This window comes from Callospermophilus lateralis, chromosome 5 (genome assembly GCF_048772815.1).
Source record: "Callospermophilus lateralis isolate mCalLat2 chromosome 5, mCalLat2.hap1, whole genome shotgun sequence".
NCBI lineage: Eukaryota > Metazoa > Chordata > Mammalia > Rodentia > Sciuridae > Callospermophilus > Callospermophilus lateralis.
This window is the reverse complement of record NC_135309.1, coordinates 102,951,790-102,971,874: the sequence shown is the minus strand read 5'-3', so window position 1 is coordinate 102,971,874 and position 20,085 is coordinate 102,951,790. Positions and strand designations below refer to the sequence as shown.

Sequence of the window (20,085 nt, the reverse complement as noted above, 5' to 3'; positions counted from 1 at the left end):
TCAGGGAGTTATCATTACCGTGGGGATTGGATGGCTCTAAGCCAATTAGATTTTTATTTTCTTCCTTGAGAAGTACTTTTTATCTAACTGCAGACACAGTTGGACCTATCTACAAATAGTAAAGTTATTTGCTTTTAGGCTTTAACATATGTTGTATGCTATTTTATATTTACCTGAAACTCAGTTTAAAGAAAAGAGTTGAAAATGTATAGTTCCTTCTTAGCACATTTAGAAATAACCTCTAATCTACTGCCAGATCTAACCATAGTATGTGAAGTGGGATACAAAAATAAAATGAAAAGTGGTAATTTGCCCTTTCGGTGTTTTTTTTTTTTTTTTTTTGGATCCTCTCTTGACCTCAGAAACCACTTTTGGACTGATGATATCCAGAGTTCAGGATATCATCAGTCCAAAAGTGGATATAGGATGAATTATAGGATGTGAATATTTTCAGCTGGCTCAACCTCTCTCCTGAGCTCCAGGCTTTTGCATCTAAATTAGTATTAAGCAAGGGTACTTAGAATTTTCTGACCCTTCAAACTCAGTGGCTGAAATGGAACTCATTTTCCTTTACCTTCAGAACAGTTCTTCCTGGATTTTTCCCTGCTGTGATCAGTGTTAACCATTCCATAGTCACAGCCTGGGAGTCATCTTTGTGTACTGGCAGTGAGTCTAGAATCAAAGGCTTCACTATTGGAAAAACACGGTGATTAGGACCATTGCCTTCAGTATGGACAGTATGGTTCTTCACAGATTGACTTTAAATTTCTCTTCTTGTTTTTTGGTACCAGTGATTGAACTCATGGGCACTTGACCACTGAGCCACATCCCAGTCCCATTTTGTATTTTATTTAGAGAATGGGTCTCACTGAGTTGCTTAGCACCTTGCTTTTGCTGAGGCTGGCTTTGAACTTGTGATCCTCCTGCCTCAGCCTCCTGAGCTGTGGGGATTACAGATGTGCACCACCATGCCGGCTTAGATTTCTTGATAATACATACCTTATAGAATAATGAAGTTTCAGGTGTTACAATTGAAAATTTCTCTGATTAAATTTAGTAACAGAATATTTGGCTGGCTGATAAGTTTGTTATTTGAACATCTTTTAAGTGGCTTTTGTAAATGCATGATTATAGACTGTGGGACATAAACTTAGATATGTATCCTGAGATACTGATACTATAGATAGTATAGTATGGAATACTATAGAAAGCTTTTTGAATAGAATTAAAAGATTTTTCTTTTTTTTAAATTGTAGTCTTTTTTGAATGAAAGTATTTCTTTGATCTATGAGTGAGATATTTAAAAAATTATAAAATATTCAATGAAAAATGCATAAAATAAATTTGGCAGGGTAGCATAAGACAGTCACCCAGGTCAGAACTATAACTACTACAACCCATAAGATCCTTGTGTGTCTCTTCACTCCAGAGGTGACTGTAATTCAGACTTTTGAGGTAATAAGTTCCTTCCTTTTAGTTCTAGTTTTACCACTTTAATCACAAGTGTAGATATACTGTACGTATTTTTTTTTAGATCCTGCTTGTTTTGTTTCCTATGTTTTTATGTGAGATTTATTTACATTTGTTGTGGTAGGTTTTTCGTTGCTGTGTCCTATTACATTTTATGGTGTACAGTTTACTTATTCCTCTGTTGGTGGACATATGGGTTCTTTCTAGTTTTTGGTTCTACAAAGAATGCTGCTATATGTATAAATGTTTTTGTGCATGTCTTCTACTTTATACATGCCTGAATTTCTCAGGAATATACATCTGGTGAAGGAATTGCTGATTATAGGATGTGGATATTTTCAGCGGGCTGTTTTAGAAAGTGGCTGTGTCAGTTGGTTAGTCATCAATAGCATATGAACATAGGGATTAATGATTCTCCCTTCTTTTAGCTGGTGGAGGCTGTAACTCACCCTAGGCTTCTCATAGGCATCAGTAGTATATAAGAGTGTGACCTGGGGAGTTAGACTGTGTGGGTTTGAATCCATTATTTAGTACTGAGACCTTGGCTAAGTAACTTGACTTTTTTTTTTTTTTTAACCTCTTCCAAGTGGTAATATTTTCCAGTTTGTCTTTTGGCTTAGTGTGATGGGGTATCTTCAAGTTATTTCATTGAATAGACTGCCTAGTTGGGGTTCATGAGAATTTGTTACATGTATATTGGCTTTCTTTTGCAAAAATTATGCTTTTTATTTATTTGTTTATATAATTAAGTGTATTCTTGAACATTTTGGTTTTCAGATTACTAGGACCATATCACTTATTACTTCTGTATCTATCTGTACAATGCCTTATATTTTATAAAGCATTCACGTTTTTTTTTTTTCTGACTTGATCCTTACAATAGTTCTGTTAGGGAAATAAGCTGACTTATTTCCATTTTGGAGGAGGAAACTGAGGCCCAGGTAGGATTTTGTGACTTGCCATAGTCACTCCATCGTTGCATTAGGTCCAGGGCCTGTACTCAGGTGCCTTTTGAAACTCCCATTTAGTTTCTTTTAGTTCAGTGACTCTGACTTATGTAAATGAGTCTTGAAAAACAACAGGTTTTCAAACACTTTAGAAATGGAATGTATCATCTTTACTATTTGCATGTTTAACCATAACTGGAAGAAATTATATTGTCTGTGATGTTACATTTGTGCTTGTTTTCAGGGAGTGCAGCCTGCCACAGGTGAAGTTGTGTTCGATAGTTTCCAGGACTCTCCTTCCCGTTCCGAGCTGGAGACTCGGATATCAAGCCTGCAGCCGGTGGAGCTGCTACTTCCAACAGACTTGTCAGAGCAAACAGAGATGCTCATTCACAGGGTCACTGCTATTAGGTATGTTGGCATGCTGTTTGAAGATAATGATTCTGAAACTGATTTACTGACAAAGCCAAACTTGTTAAAGTTGTTAAAAATAGTTTATAATTATAAAAATTATATTTCAATGTAACTTAAAAAATTTTATATTTCAGCTTTTTTCAAAATTCCATTTCAGAATTGTATTTCAAAGTAATGGAAATTTTCAAAAGAAAATTACCCATACTGTCTCTTTAATGTAAGACTATAAAAATGATCATTTTAAAGGGGCTTCTGATATTACTTAATGCTATCGTTTGGTAATTAAGGGGCTTATGATATTTTTTTAGTATATTGTTTGGTAGTTTTCAGTTTCTGGAGATAGGATTCATTTTTTGGAAATCTTACATAGTTTTGAAGATGCTTTCTTTGTGCTTTAAGTTTCAGTTCAGTGCTGCGTCCAGTAGTATCCAGCAGTTTTATTTACAAGATCTAAGGTCACATGACTTATATATGAAATGGTGTAATGGGCACTGTGGCCGTAGAGGAAGAAAATGAGTTTATTATATGTGTCTGGCATAGTTGACAACCCAGTAGGAGAGGCAAATATGTACATATCTAACTGGATTCATGAGGCATGATACGTTAAGTACGAAACATGAGGGTGACTCATTGAGGGGGATTCTATACTGCCACTGTGGAGCAGTGGTGAAGACCAGCAGTGGTGGTGAAGAGACCAAAATTTTGGGCTAGGGCTTGAATGAAGAGGAAGTTGTATATTGAGGAACTGGACTTTAGAATTAGGCAAGGAAGCCCATAAGGATTTTCATTTAGTAAGTTGACAAAACAGTTAGAAAATCAAACTGATTTATTAAGTGAAGTTCCATATGTTTCTTTGTCCTTAAAGTTAAGAGTGTTCATTCTATTTAAATGTAACTTCCAACAAAGTAGCTTTCATAATTTGTTTTTTGATTATAACACACACATATGTTCATTTAGAAGTTAGGATTTACAAAAAAGAAAGATAAAGTAATTCAAAATTGTAAAACCCAGAGATAACTACATTTTAGTGTATTATTTCTGTATACGTATACCACTTTTTTCATTTATGAACTTGGATTTGTATGGCAAAATCACTTCGGTATCCTTTTTTTCTTTCTTTTTGAGCCAGTCCTGAGTAATTTATTCTGACATGTGTCAAGGAACATTGAAGAAAGAGCAGATCTGTGAAGCCCCAGAAGTTTTTTTTTGTTTGTGTTTTTACTTTTTAAAAATTTACAATTTTTTTAAAAATTTATTTTAATTAGGTATGTATGACAACACAATGCATTTGATTCATTGTACACATTGCAGCACAACTTCACATTTCTATGGTCGTACACGATGTAGTGTCACACTATATGTGCAGTTATACATGAACCTAGGTTAATGATATCCACCTCATTCCACCATCTTTCGTATCCCCATGTCCCTTCCCTACCATTCCTTCCCCATGCCCTATCAAAGTTCCCCCATTTTTCCCATGTCGCCCCCATTATGGATCATCCACTTATCAGAGAGAACATTCAGCCGTTGTTTTTTGGGGATTGGCTTACTTCACTTAGCATGATATTCTCCAACTCCATCCATTTACTTGCAAATGCCATAATTTTATTCTCTTTTAATGCTGAGTAATATTTTATTGTGTGTGTGTGTGTGTGTGTGTGTGTGTATCACAGTTTTTTTTTCCATCCATCTGTTGAAGGGTATCTAAGTTGCTTCCACAGTTTTAACTATTGTGAATTGAACTCTATAAATCTTCATTAAACAAAGAAAAAGTCAACAAATAAAAAAAATCAAAGCCCTAGAAAAAGAAGAAAAAACCAACCCCCAAAGTAGTAGAAGACAGGAAATAATTAAAATCAGGGTGGAAATCAATGAAATTGAAACAGAAGAAACAATTCAAAAAATTGACAAAAAGATAGTTCTTTGAAAAAATAAATAAAATTGACAAACCCTTAGCCACCCTAATGAAAAGAAGGGAGAAAAACTCAAATTACTAAAATTTGTGATGAAAAAGGAAATATCATAACAGACACTATTGAAATATAGAAGAAAATTAGAAACTATTTTGATATCCTTTTTTTTTAACTTAAAAGCTTCCCATATCTTTTGTTTATTTTGGAAAACTTTAAACATACAAAATTATTCAGAATAGTGTAGTAAACGCTCATGAACCCATCAACTAGCTTTACCATTTCTCAATTCGGAGCTTGTCTTGTTTCATCCATCTTCCTCTCTGGTTAATTTATTTTGAAGCAAATCCTAGTAAACATTATTTTATCTGCTAATATTTCAGTAGGTACTCTTGAAGACAAAATGATTGCACAACATTTAGTTATGTAAATAGCTCATCATTTATCCATCTCCCTTTTGTTATGTTGTAATCATTTTTTCTCAGTATTACAAATATTGCTGTGATGAATATCTGTGCAAATATTTCTGTATGTGTGGTGCATCTTTATTTCCTTAAAATGAATTCCTGAAAGTAGAATTTCTAACTCAGGGGGTGATAACTATATATTTATAAAGCTCTTGATTACTTTTTAGAATTAATAATATTAATTTATATTTCCACCAGTATAGCACAAGAGGGTTCCTTGAACCCATGCCAACATTGGGGGTGATAATTTAAAGATTTTTAACCTTTCACATAGGTGAAAAATTCCACATCAGGTCCCCTAATTTTGTTCTTAATTCTTTTCTGTGTTCAAACTTGAATGATTCAAAATCATATAGTAAAGTTACAAGGGGTGCTGCTTTTGGAGAGCTAAAAGAATTAATCAGATCTCTACTTTTTATTTATAAGACTAGTCTTCTAGAGCTATATTTTCAGTATTTCACATTTGACTTCATTTTTTTTTTTCATAATTGAGTATTTATTTGACTTAGGCTAATAGAAATTAAATTTGATCAGTTGCATTATCAGGCTCATTTTCTCTCTTCTACTTATTTCTTCAAAATAACAAAGACAAAATTCAGTACAATGTCAAAACATCCCACAATGAAGACATTGCCAAAAACTGAATTTTTGTTTAACAAGAACCATTGCCTAGTGATATTCATAAATGTCCATTTATCACATGAGATACCAAAGCCTGAATTTGGAGACATTTTGGATGTCATATATGAGTTTTACCAAATTTAATGATTGCATCTGTCTTGTTTTGATTTGTATTTCTTTGGTTATCATTGGGAGTTTATATTTTTTCCTCTGTTTAATGACCACATGTAAGTGCTCATTCTTTTGCATACTTTGTTTATTTTAGTTTCATTTGACTAAACAGCCAAAATTCGGTATTTCTGTGGAGTGCCTATAGCTAATTTATATCTGAGGACAGAGTGGAGCAGTGGAGATTGAAGAATCATAGGGTCAAACAGTGCAGACTCCTGTAACAGGATTAGGTTGGAAAACTGATCTTCCCCTTAGTGACTAAGTAAATAACTCAACAGTATTGACCTTTATTGTTCTTTTCTGGGTGATAAGTGTGCTTACTTATGGGATTGCTGTAAGGATTAAATAAGTTAATATGTTAAATGTAAATCAGTCCTTATCTCTTTTAACATTGTCTCTCTCCTGTTCACTCCTGGAACTCTGTCATACGTTTTTTAGACCATCTTATTTACTCTCTGTGCATGATTCTTTATGGTCTAATTGTATAAGTCTCCATCTATAGCTGTTTTTTATATCCTTTTGAATTTTTCTCCTTCAAAATTAAAAGAATTTTGACTCTTCTTTAAAATTTTTTTTATTATATTTGAGTTCACTGCTTCTGCATTGATTTTAATAGACTGTCTGGACCAGTTAAGTCCTCCATGCCTCTAATCATATTCCTTTACTTTTATACTTAAAAAGTTCACTCCCCATACTGAAAGTACTTCATTTTTATTTTCATCTATATTTCACATTAGTCACTTTTTCTTTGTTTTACTTTACTCTGTGAGGTAAAATCTTACCATAATTCCACCACTAAATACTAGTGGTTCCAGTTAACATCCATGAAGTTTAGCTTTATCAACCTGAGCTATAACTCCTAGACGTATTTTTTTAAACACGATAATTTAGCCAGTTGCATAGGGAATACTTTTATTTAGGTATGAAGAAGATAACTCTAGAATTCTGCCATATTTATTACCAATAAATAATATAGCATTGAATTTTCAAATATAAAAGAATTTTTGTTTTTGGCAGTATCCTAGAACCCCCTAGAATCCCCTTTTTTCTTCTTCAGTATACGTAAAGGTAAAAAGAAGTTTTCATCAATTACTGGTTGATATTTTGTTAATATTGAAGACATTATATATTAATGCTATGTGAAAAAGACAAAAGAAATTGAATATCCTGAAGTATTAGCTTTTTTTTTTTTTTGGATAATCTTAACATTTACCACAAGAGGTCTCCAAAGGATTTTATATCTTTGAATGGCAATTTAAAAGACTACTAAAACTCTACTTCACATTTATTTTCTATTCTCAGATACAGACTTACTTAATTTACCATTTTTTAAAAAAAATATTTATTTTTTAGTTATAGGTGTACACAGTACTTTCATTTTATTTTTATGTCGTGCTGAGAATCGAATCCAGTACCCCACACATGCTACTCTACCTCTGAGCCACAATCCCAGCCCCTAATTTACCTTTTTAATGCCAGGGATTGAATCAGGGGCGCTAAGCTACATTCCAGCCCTTTTTATTTTTTGTTTTGAGACAGGATCTCGCTAAGTTGCTCAGGGCCTCACTCAGTGGCTGAGGCTTGCCTCAAACTGGTGATTCTCCTGCTTCAGCCTCCCAAGTCACTGGCATTACAGGCATGTACCACAGAGCTCAGACTACTTGCTTTATATTACATTGTAATTTAGAACAAGTATTAGTCCAAGATCGCAGTAAGCTAAGCTAGAATTATTATTTCTAAATAGTGACAAGCTATCAATTTTTCTAGGGTTGTTTATCTTTATGTAAAATGTGTTTATAAGATTTCAGCCAGGTCTGAGGGAATCAGTTATAGTATTTTGCTACCCTTCCATTTGTTATAAGAAGATATAAAGAGAAAGAAATGGAAATCAATGATTTTGAGCTCTGCATTAACCTCAGTTAAGATTGCTTTAGCTTAGAGATGCTGTATAAAACTAGTTGAGAGGAAAGCTATAGAAAGCAAAAAAAATTAACATTATTATTAAATATTATTAATATTTACTAGTTCTACAGAAACCAGTTTTTGAGGCAGGTAGGGTTAAACACAGCAGATGATTCTCAATTTTATGTTTAGAGAAATGAGAGGATCTTGGGCACTGATCTAGCCAAAGAAGGCTTTGTGGAGGAGGTAGACTTGATGGGGACATTTGCAGGGTGGAAGGGTTTGAATTGGAAGAGGGGAGGAAAGAAGGTATGTTGTGTGTGAATGCAAACAGTATGAACCCTGAGGCATATGGAGAAATAGTAGGAAAATGTGAAGACAGTGACGAGACTTTCCTGATTAGGGGGAAACTCCCATGTTGAGAACTGAGGAAGAAAGTGTCCCAGAGGAGCAAATCCAGGAAGGTGGGTATGGTGGACTCTTCGTGGAAAGTCAGTAAGGTTTTGGGCAATGTAAAAAAAGAAGAGGTGATCCTGCTGCTTAGATGGGACAGTGAATTTTTAAAAAATGAATACTTCCCCTAAAGGAAAAAGCATACATGAATAAGATTGAGGAGTTTGGAGAATGCCAGTAGTTGAGAATAGGAGGAAGAAGAATGGAAATAGAAAGGGAGGACATAAAGAGTTGGGTGGAGAACTGGAACAAGGTAGGGATGTGGAGTTATTTGTTGCACTGATATCAATAGTGAATTAGTTTTTTACAATATTGACTCTTATATTTCACTGAAACCACATGACATGTAGTAGTGCTAGCTTTTACTCCTCCTCCTCCTCTTCTTCTTAGAGTTTTATGGTTATACATAGTAGTTAGGTTCATCCCGATTGACTCATACATGCATGGAAATCAGTTTCCATTTATGATCCCTCATGATCCTTCCCTTTTCCCTCCTGTACTCTCTCCCCTCTTCCATTCTCCTTCTCCTTCCCCTCTTGCATTCTTCCTCAGTGCTACTAGACTTCCTTCTGCTCAAGTAGAAGCTAGCTCTAACCAGTTTATGCTTTGTAAAAGAAGGTCCTGCAGTAGTACAGTGACTTTAGCAATTTGACCTTTGAACATGTCAATGTTTCTGCAAAGAAAGGGGTGTATACTGCAGATTTAAAGAAAACATTGAAATACTACATTATTGAAACATTTATATCATCTATGGTTTAACCCAGACCATTACCTAACATGTTGTTTTTATATTGAAAATTTGTATCATCTGAATGTCATTTATGATGACAGATACTTGATGTTACTGTTGCAGCATTTTAATTTTGTATTTTTTTATTAATGTAACTACTAGAGACTGCTTACCAATTTGTGTTGTTGTACTTTAATTTTCAGTTTCTTAATAGGAAATGTTCAGTAGTTTTAGTCTCAAAATGAAGTTATAGTGTGAGACTGTGTATGCTATTAACAGCAACTCTTCTGTGGACTAGCACTCTGTTATGGCTGAAGTTCAACTCTTTCTAATGTCATTATTTGAGTTTAGTATCAGTTAAAAAATATCAAGACTTTTTGAAGGATGGGGGGAATGGAGGTTTTACTCATTAACTTGGTTAATAATATGAAATGTTATTAAGGGATCAATACTTAAGGGTACCAATTTAGTAATTGCAGTGTTCCAATTTGTTCTATCAAAGTTTAATAATCTCAATTCCTTGGGCTCATATGAGGTCATTTCAATATGATTCTTAGGCATTAGGAGCTAAGTAAATGAGGAATGCTGTTCTAAACACTGAGTAGCATACTGACATGAATAACAGACCCCTTAAATTTTATGGAAAAGTGAGGTTGGATAAAAGGGCATTCTGGGAAGTGTGAACACAGAATGGAACAAGGGAATTGCAGATCGACTGGAAAGTCAGATGAGTGTGGATGAAGAGTGGCCAGGACATGCTAACACATAAGAGATTCTCAGTGAGTATTTGTTGAATGTCTGTATGTTCAAGGCAAAGAGAAAGACTAACTTTTCATTCAGGAGGTTGGGTACTAGTGGGAATTTGTATTGATGTTTCTCAAAGTTGGCCTATTTACTTCTTTTACAGGTGTTTATTATTTTGTGTTAGAATAATAATTTCTTTTACATTTGCTAAATTGTAATATAAAAAATTATAGCAGCAACTCATGTTTCTTGTATAAGTGAGAAAATGTGTATTTTTTTAAAAGAAAAATGATTTTTGTTAACCACATTATTTAAATATTCAAAAACCTAAAACCTAGTGATTTAGTTTATACTTTTTTTATAGCAATAGAGTTAAAAACAAAACCTGAGAATCAAGTCATGCAAATATAAATAAGAATCAAGTCAAACTCATATAAGTAAGTGGTTGTTTGTTGAGAAGAATGTTGTTCTCGATACTGAAAATAAACTGTTCCTCCCAATTGGAGTGGTGTACCTCAACTGAGAATTAGGCGCGTGCTCTCCCTCTCCCTCTCCCTCTCCCTCTCCCTCTCCCTCTCCCTCTCCCTCTCCCTCTCCCTCTCCCTCTCCCTCTCCCTCTCCCTCTCCCTCTCCCTCTCTCTTTTTGTCTTTATGTTTTTTAGACCAGTTTTAGGTTTACAAGTTTAGCAAAATTGAGAGGAAGGCATAGAGATTGACCATGGATCTCCAGTCCCCACACATGCATAGCCTCCTCTGTTATCAGCATCCTTCACCAAAGTGGGAAAATTCTTTTCAATTCAACGTTGCTGTGCTATATAATGCATTGTGCAAAGATTCAGTTCATCACTTTTTTCTCTCTTTGAACTATAGCTTGACTTAGGTTGTTTGCCTTCCTCTTGGTACAAACATACCACTTTTAAGACTGCTTCCGCCCCCCCCCCCCAATTAAACTTTGACACCCATTAAAGTGTTCTTTATTGCTAATATGAATTTTTTTTAGTTGTAAATGGATACAATACCTTTATTTATTTATCTTTATGTGGTGCTGAGGATCGAACCCAGAGACTCACCCATGCTATGCGAGTGTTCTACCACTGAGTCACAACCCCAGCCCCACTAATATGATCTTAAATGTTAAAGCCAGGTGCAGGAATTGAAGCATGTAGCAGCATTCATTTTAAAAGTTGGTAGTTGGGGATCTAGGACAGTGTTTTTCAAATTGAAGGTAATGAAATCAATTTGATCATTAGTAACTAACACTGACTTAGAATAGGATATAGAATAGTGCACATGTGTGGTTAGGGTGGGTATTTTATGAAATCTTTTTTTAGTTTTAGCTGTGTATAATTTCTAATCCTCTCTCCAATACCTATCATGTTTATAATGGTCCAAGAAAATAATTTAAACTTCTAATTTAATATATCAGTTAAATGTAATTTATTAATGTAGTTTGGTGATTATTTCATATGTTTTATTGATTAGATATTACCCAGAAGTATATTTTTAAATAGAACAACTCAAAGGAAGTGAATAATTAAAGGCTAATGTATTAAAAATTCTAAAGTTAACATGATTTGCTGATTATATGTTGCCTACATAGAATATCCAGAAGTGACAAATTATTTGAGATAATCAGAATTCAGCAAAGTCATTAAATATAAGATAATTTATAAAGATGAAGTGTTAGCAACAACTTTTTCCATGGTGTTCTAAGCAGATTTCTATTTTCCTGGTGTCCTGTTTACTTCTTTGTGATTGCTTTTTGTTGAGAACTTCCATTAGTTATTCTTTTAGAGGAGGTCAACTTGTGACATTCTTTTAGTTTTCCTTCATCTGAAAAAATTAGTTTCTCCTTCATTTTGAAGGATGTTTTTTCCTGCCAGATATGGGATTCTGGGTTTATATTCTTTTCTTTCATCACTTGAAAAATATTATGCCACTTCTCATGAGAAATCTACTGTCATTCAAATTGATTTTCCCTTAAAGTTAAATTATAGTTTCTTTCCTGCTCTTTTCAAATTTTACTTTGTCTTCAGTTTTTAGGATTTTAATTATGATGTGTCTTGGCATGGAGATCATTGGTTTTATTCTGTTTAGAGTTCATTCAGCTTCTTGAATCTGTAGATTTAATATTGCCAAATTTGTGAATTTTTCATTCATCCATTCATTCTTTCTTTCTTTTTTTAAATCAAGAGTTTTTCCTTTTAATACTTTTAGTTGTAGATGGACACAATGCCTTTATTTTATTTAATTTTTTATGTGGTGCTGAGGATCGAACCCAGTGCTTTACATGTGCCAGGCGAGTGCTCCATCGCTGAGCCACAGGCCCAGCCCCATCCATTCTTTCTTTCTTTTTGTTTTTCAGCCTGCTTTTGTCTTCTTTCCTTCCAGGATGCTGATTAAAACAAAAAAAAAAAAAAAAAAAAATGTTAGATTTTGTTGTTTTGGTTGTGCAGGCCTTGAGGATTTCTTTTTATTTTGGTTTATGTTCTCTGCTGTTCAGATTGGGTTATGTCATTTGTTTGTTCCATTTTTCTGGTTTGCTGATAATTACCTTTGTCCTCTTTGTTTAGCTATTGATTCTATCCATTATGCTTTCTGTTTTGGTTATTGTATTTTTCACTTCTAAAATTTTTGTTTAGAAAAATTTTTGTTAGAAAAATCACTATGTTATCTCTTTGCAGAGAAGTTTTCCTTGCCTTGGCTTTTATCTTTCCATTTGCTTCAGGCATATATGTTTTGCTATTAAAGCATTTTTCATTGTGGCTGTTCTGAAAGCTTTGCCAGATAATTCTGACAATTCTGCCATCTTAGTGTTGACTATTGATTGTCTTTTTCAATCTAGTTTGAGATCTTCCTGTTTTTTGATATGAGTGATTTTTTATTCCTGTACTTTTAAGAATCTGGATTTTATTCAAGCCTTCTGATTTCCCTGATGCTGCCTCAGCAGGATGGAGGTGTGCTGACTCATTATTGACGAGTGGGATAGAAGTGTGGGTTCCCTAAGTGGCCTCTGTTTTTACCAGAGGGGAATGGATGCCTCTTGTTCCTGCTGAGTGGGGTGGGAGTTCCAGTTCTCCATATGGTTGCCATCAGTTCTCTGACATATCATTGTCAGAGGGAGAGGACCCTCATTACTGCTGGGTGGGAGTGGAAGTCCATGCTCCCTACATGGGCTCCCCAGATACCATGGGGTTCAAGGGCTCCTTCCTGGCCAGTGAGGATGAGAGTCTTGGGTTTCTACTTGTGCTTCTCTGACATAACTAGCAAGGGGTTTGGAGTGCTTCACATCAGCCTGATGAGAGTAGATATTTAGGTGTCTCTTAGTCACTGCTAATACAGGTAGAGGTGAGACCATAGGTTTTTATGTAGACTTTGGTTAGGTAGACTAGTTATTGTCTAAAAGTTTTCTCTTTTTAATCTGACTTTTCCTGTGTGTTTATCTAGGGACAAGAGATTTTGTGGGACTTTTTTAGGGGATGGGGATCTGTGCCCCCTTGACCTTTCTAGACTGTTAGCTGCTTAACTCCAATTTTGGGTTAAATATGAAGAATAAACATTGTGCCATTCCTCAGATTCCAGGTTTCTCAGCTCATCCACATTTTCCTCTACCTTTCAGAGTTGTCTTAGTTTTTTGTTTTGTTCTCTTGTTTTTTCTTAGCAGCACTGGATATTGAACCCAGGGCTTGTATGTGGTAGGCAAGTGTTCTACCACTAAGCTACACCCCTCACCCTCTAATGTTTGTTTTTTATGTAACATACAGGAAGCTGTACTTAGTGAGAGGAATAGAAATAAGGAAAATACATCTGTTCCTTCTTCCTGGAGCAGACATCCTTTGGTTACAATCTTATTTTAGTGCATAAACTTTGTGTTTTTTTTTGATGTTCTTTTTTTTGTACCACAATTGAACCCAGGAGCACTTAACCTCTGAACCACATCCCCATCCCTTTTTATATTTTATTTAGAGCCAGAGTCTCACTGAGTTGCTTAGGGCCTTGCTAAAATGCTGAGGCTGGCTTTGAACTCACAGTCCTCCTGCCTCAGCCTCTCAAGCTGCTAGGATTACAAGCATCCACCACTGGCTCTTTTGTGTACACACACACACACACACACACACACACGTATATTTAGTTATTGATGGACCTTTATTTTATTCATTTATATGTAGTGCTGAGAATCGAACCCAGTGCCCCACACATGCTAGGCAAGCATTCCACCACTGAGCTACAACCCCAGCACACCCTTTGATGTTCTTTTAATCTAAATAAAATGAGTGCTTGGATAATGCCAATTTGTAAATCTTTACTGCAGTAAAATTGAATTTGTGGGTGAATCTGATTAAAAGAAAATTTTCTTTTTGTTTTCTTTTGTAATTTAAGTTGCTTTTTGTATTTTTAGAATCACTTGAAGTTTAAGCATGTTAGTTTTGGACTTTTTTTAAAAGAACAATCAGTGGGGAAAAAATTTAAGCATTCACAAAGTAATAGTAAAATTTTGCTAGCTCTCCATCAGGTGATTAGGTCATATCAACTTCTTATAAAGTTTATGCTTTCTTGTTTATTGAACACAAAAAAATTAAGTATTAACATTAAAAATCAAAAGTATGTGAATGAACCTCAATACCAAGTGGACTCATGGAGCCCAGAGAAAGGCATAAATCATATACAGAACCCTTAGTTGAAGGGGGAATGGCCCTAAAGTAGGAAAGGTGCCAGATTGAGTTACCCAGGGCATTGGCCACCACAGGTAGAGCTGTGTTGCACCTGGTTTATGTACCTGATAGAATTTTAAATGGTTTACAAATAAGCATTTTTTACTTTTGTAGTTAAATATTTACTTAAGATATATTAAAAACATGTAATTAGTGAATCAAACCTGATTTCATAAATTTTTATGGTGTAGAAAGATTCTTACACTGGTATTTGAGTTAAAAACCTGAATTGATTTAACAAAAACTCTCAGGTTAATGTGACAAATGTGACATTATTGAAGATGGAGGGGGAATGGCTGAAATTAGGGAATGTATTAGAATACATGGTGGGACAATCTATGTCACATTTACCTGCTTGTTATTTAGTTTCTGTTTGTTTAGGTTACATCTAATATAAATTGGACCATTGTTTGAATATTTTAAAAAATTCCAAAGTCATGGCATAGAGAAAGATAGATGATAATTTCCTGATTTAAAAGGCATTTAAGTACTTGAAAATGGGCTATTCTCCATTGGCTCTCCTTTTTTATTGAGATATTTTATTCTAGGGCTGGGTATGGATCAGTGGTAGAGTGCTTGCCTAGCATGCACTAGGCTTTGGCTTTCATCCCCAGTACCACAAAAGAAAAAAAAGAGTTTATTTTAAGTTATTTTTTTTAACTTAGAAGGCTAGCAGTAAATTCTAATCAATTATCCTTTTTAAATTATTTTATTTTTGGTATTGGAGATTTACTTTACTACTCAAGTGCTTTACTACTGAGCTACCTCTCCAGCCCTTTTTAAATTTTTTTTTTTTTAATTTTGAGACAGGGTCTCACTAAGATGTTGAGGCTGGCTTTGAATTTGCAATCCTGCCTCAGCCTCCTGAGCCTCTGAGATGACAGGTGTGTACCACCACTCCTGGCTCTTTTCCTATTAAGAAAAGTTTCAGTCTTGACAGATAGTTCCAGTAGAATCTCATTTTACTGTTAATCCTGTGAGTTGAATATTATTATGTATTCATTTAATCATTCTTAGAAACATTTATTGGTGTGTGCTAAGTTTGTTACTAGGTGGTAAAAATGAATATAATTCTTACCTTTTGGATACTTAACAGTCTAGAGAGGAAGGTAGGAGTGGAAACAAACCAGTATGGAAGTATTGATTGTTAAGGTTTTAAAGAAATACTTCTAGCATGGGAGCATCAGGGTTTGCCCAAAGGAATCAGGCAGAGTATCCCTGAGGAGTATGGTAGAACTGAGACTGGGAAAATTATGGCCAGGTAGATGGAAGTCATGGGGAGTAAAGCTCATATGGTTAGGCTGTTCTGCATGAACATAGTGACCTGAGGCAAGATAGAGGTGGACTTTGGAGAAAAAAGGTGTGGAAAGTAGTTAAAGAATCAAGATGAGCTGGGCGCCATGGTGCATGCCTGTAATTCCAGTACCTCTGGAGGCTGAGGCAGGAGGGTTGTGAGTTCAAAGCCAGCCTCAGCAAAAGTGAGGCACTAAACAACTCAATGAGATCCTGTCTCTAAATAAAATAAAAAATAGGGCTGGGGAGTGCTCATGAATTCAATCCCTGCTCCCCCCCGCCAAAAAAAAAAAAAAAATCAAGGAGAAAAAAACAGTGGAGGGTCGAGAAGACAAGGGGTTGGATATGGGGTTTTATGTGAAAAAGACTGAGATGAGATGGATGGTGATGGGAATAGTATCATAGTGATCTTTTTCTATCCCCAACACCTCTCATAGTAGCTCACATACAGTAAGTACTTTATGTGCTTGATAATGAGTGATTAAATAAGTGACAGTTTAAATAAGGAAAATAATGGATCTCTCCTTTTTGTTTGTTTTTTAATTTTTTTAAATTTGTAGATGGACACAATACCTTCATGTTATTTATTTATTTTAGCGTGGTGCTGAGGATCGAACCCAGTGCTCCACATGTACCAGGCAAGTGTTCTACCACTGAGCCACAACTTCAGCCCTCCTTTTTATTTAAGAAAAATGATTTGCCTTTTATAAACATAGAAAGTTTGCTGGATTAGCTAGAAATTCATACATAAAATATGTGTGATGATCAGTGTATAGTTACATGGGATACATATAGTCAACTCATTTACTTCTCTTGGGAAGACCATTTTAATTTCCTATCATTTTCTTTCCATTATTTTCATTCTTTAAAATAAAAAATTACTTTAAATTAGTTTAAGCATCCTGACATTTTTTTAAAGATGTTCTCTTATAGTATCTATTAATGGAAGCTACATGGTTAAATTATGATTAATGAGTTAAGTAACTATTTTAAAGATTGATGTTGATCATAACTATGCCTCAGTCCCATCTCTGGCACTTGAAATTTTTTTTGGTTGTTGTGTTCTTAGGAAATCATTTTTTTCTCTTTATATTCTAGTTCATCTTTTTTTTTAGAGTAGAAAGTAATTATAAAGTTGAGTTCTTTGTTATTTTACTTTATTATATTTATTAGACTATAATTTTACTTAGCTGTTTAGAAAATCCAGAATTAAAAAATTGTGTTAGCAGAGATGGTAGTGGATTAAATAATAGAAATAAATTTCATACACAGTAGGAAAATGCTTGTCTCTAGGAAAGCACTTTGAGAGGAAGTATTCTAAAGAAGTATTAAAAATCTGTTTTATATGTATTTCCTTTTAAAAAATGATATCTGTTTCTTTCCAAGAGGAAGTGCCATTGTATTTTCAGTAGTTTCCTTGGTATTGATTTCTTTTTGCATATGTAGCTAGTGCTTTAAAAGAATTTTTTTTTTTAGTTGTAGATAATACTTGTATTTTGTTTGTTTATTTTTTTATATGGTGCTGAGGATTGAACCCAGTGTCTCACACATGCTAGGTGAGCACTATACCACTGAGCCACAACCCCAGCCCCTAGGTAGTGCTTTTAATAGGCATGCTTAACTCATATATGAAAATCCAGATTTTAAAACATAATAAATTAATAGATGATTGTTACTCTGTAAGAATGTTTGCTCTAGGGTTCATTTAAATAATGAGCTTCTTTCATTGAGTAAATCTTCTTAGTAATATATCTACTTGAAAAGAATAAATGGGGTTTATTGGCAGTACATTTATTGACAGGAGTTGAATAGGAAGAAACAGCATTTGAGGAGCCTCCAGGAAATGATTTTACTGATTACTACAGAGAACTCTGAGGGGTAGGGGGTGGGGGTGTTCACCCTGCTTGAACAGAAATTTCAGAAGCAATTGTATGAGGTGTATAGCATTTGTTTTACTAATTCTACTGGACTTTTGTAAATGCACCTGTTCATTTAGGGTTGAAAATTTAATTGCACAGTCTCCTCATTAACCAAAGCACTTTGTTCCTTAAAGTTTTTCTCAGAGGTTTGTGTTGTAAATCTTAATATCCTGAAAGTATGCCTTTCCAGTCTACTGTAGAGAGTTTTATTTATATTTAATTTGCAAAAAATAGTTTTAAAAATTAGTCATCATTCAGCCAGGCATGGTGGTGCAGGCCTGTAATCTCAGAGCCTGGGAGGTTGAGGCAGGAGGATTACAAGTTCAAGGCCAGCAAGTTAGTTAGGCCCTGTCTCAAAATAAAAAATAAAAAAAGATTGGGGATATACTTAGTGGTAGAGTTCCCCTGGATCCTGTCTCCAGTACTGGGGGAAGAGGGGAGTACTTTTAAATCATTTATGTTAGCAGCAAAGAAAGTCCTACATTAGGGAGAAAGAGGAAGGGAGGCAAGAGAATATGTTGGAGAATGAATTGGAACAAATTATGTTATGTGCGTATATGAATATATCACAGTGAGCACAATTATCATGCACTGATAAAAACAAAAATTTCTACACTAAATATCAAAGTAGTTTCTATCATTTCAGGTGAAGATGGGGAAACCATGAATTGCAAGGTGGGGCTGAAGGAAGAAAAGTGATGTCAGGAGTTGAGGGGAAAGATGGATTCCCTACCATATTCCAGTTATACTGTTTCTGGTTTTAGTAACCCTTACACAAGCCTGTGAAGCAAATGTAGTTATCCTCATTTTACAGTGAGGGGCAGAAGTCCTGAGGTGTTAATCCTCTTCCAGAGTTATAAGATCATGTAGGGAGAAAGTGGCAAAGCTTACTAGATCCCCCAGGAAGAGTTGACCTTCTACTCTCATTAGGATATAACCTGATATCCATATAAAAGGGTAGAAATCCCCTTGTAATTGAACTCTTAATGCAGTTACCAGTTACCAGTTATCCTCAGGATGTCAGTATTTCTAACTTTTTTTCCTATTTCTTCTTTATTGCTCAGAGAGATTCCTTTCCCTCTGTTCCCTTCTAGCAAAGCTTCATTTTCCTTTGTCTTAAGTGAAAGACTTGTTTCAGAGCTCCTCTGTGCCTGCTTATCTTTGTGGACTTAGCCTTGTCTATCAGTCTTTTTAGTGACTCCTTCCTATCAAACCTCCCTGCTGAAAGGAGATTTCTTACTAATTTCTACTATTTGCCCCTCATTACTCTGAGATTATTCTCTTTTGTTTTCAGGCCAGGAATTTCTTCCTACTCCCATCTTGTGCGTGTGTGTATGTGAATTCTTTATAGCCTCTTGCCCAAGGCTTGATCCCTAAAGCGGCAAAAATGTGTGAAGTTCTGATAGATTTTTTCCTTACAGTTTTTCTTCCCTTTCTTGTTAATAAAAATGCCTGTCTGGTATTTGATATTCTCTTTCTCTAGTTTGACTTAACATACATAACTCTGAGGTTGATATTTTCTCAGGTTTGCCAGAATAATCTAGTGCAAGTTCCTAGAGTCTTTCTCTGAACAACATCATGAACTCTCTCTTCCTGTGTACCTTCAGCTCTGACCAACTCTTCTTGGCCAGGCAGAACTGGGCTTTGTACCTCATGGGAGTGGACATGGATCCTGGAACACTGTGTGTGGTGTCCTCCATTGTCCCCAATCCTAGTATGAAGGCTGGTTGAGAAGACTGCATGGTAAGTGGGTCTGCATGCCTTCTCTGATGGCCACCGAGGGCCATGGCTGGCCCCAGGGTTGGTCCCTCCCTATTGGGAGATACAAGAACAGAGGAGTGCTAAGTGACCTGTAGATCTTTAAGATGGATGTCTCTAGCCAGGAAGGTCTGCTCCTGAACCATTAGGGCAGTGCTTTTCCAACTTGGTCACACATTATTAGTGGATTATGGAACAATTTCGTGGGTTGTAGTTACCACTTAAAAAAATGAAATAGGATATTATAGTGTTGATGATATTTGAATACACTGTATGTAATAAGCCTGAGGGTTTTTTTTAATTTGTTTGTTTTTCTTTTGGTACTGAGGATTTAACCCAGGGGCACTTTACTACTGAGCTACATCCCCAGCTCCTTTTTATTTTATATTCAATTTTGAGTCAGGGTCTTACTGAGTTGCTTAGGGCCTTGCTGAGTTGCTGAGGCTGCCCTTAAACTTGGAATCCTTCTGCTTCAGCCTCCCAAGTCACTGGGGTTACAGGTGGGCTTGCTAAGCTTGAGTATTTTTTCATGAAATTCTCCTCACCCCCATTTGCAGTATATCCCAATCCT

The 20,085-nt window shown here is 35.2% G+C and overlaps 2 protein-coding genes across 2 annotated transcripts in view; one reads left to right on the top strand and one right to left on the bottom strand.

Moving 5' to 3' along the window:
- Dhfr (dihydrofolate reductase) overlaps positions 1-20,085 on the bottom strand; it is a 216,281-nt gene that overhangs the window by 40,256 nt on the left and 155,940 nt on the right. The gene's annotated exons all lie outside the window — the stretch shown is intronic.
- Positions 1-20,085, top strand: part of Msh3 (mutS homolog 3) — a 188,163-nt gene that overhangs the window by 20,861 nt on the left and 147,217 nt on the right. Inside the window, exon 8 of the mRNA XM_076857073.2 lies at positions 2,662-2,828. Within this exon, the coding sequence (XP_076713188.2) occupies positions 2,662-2,828 (167 nt within the window). The remainder of the gene's footprint in view (positions 1-2,661; positions 2,829-20,085) is intronic.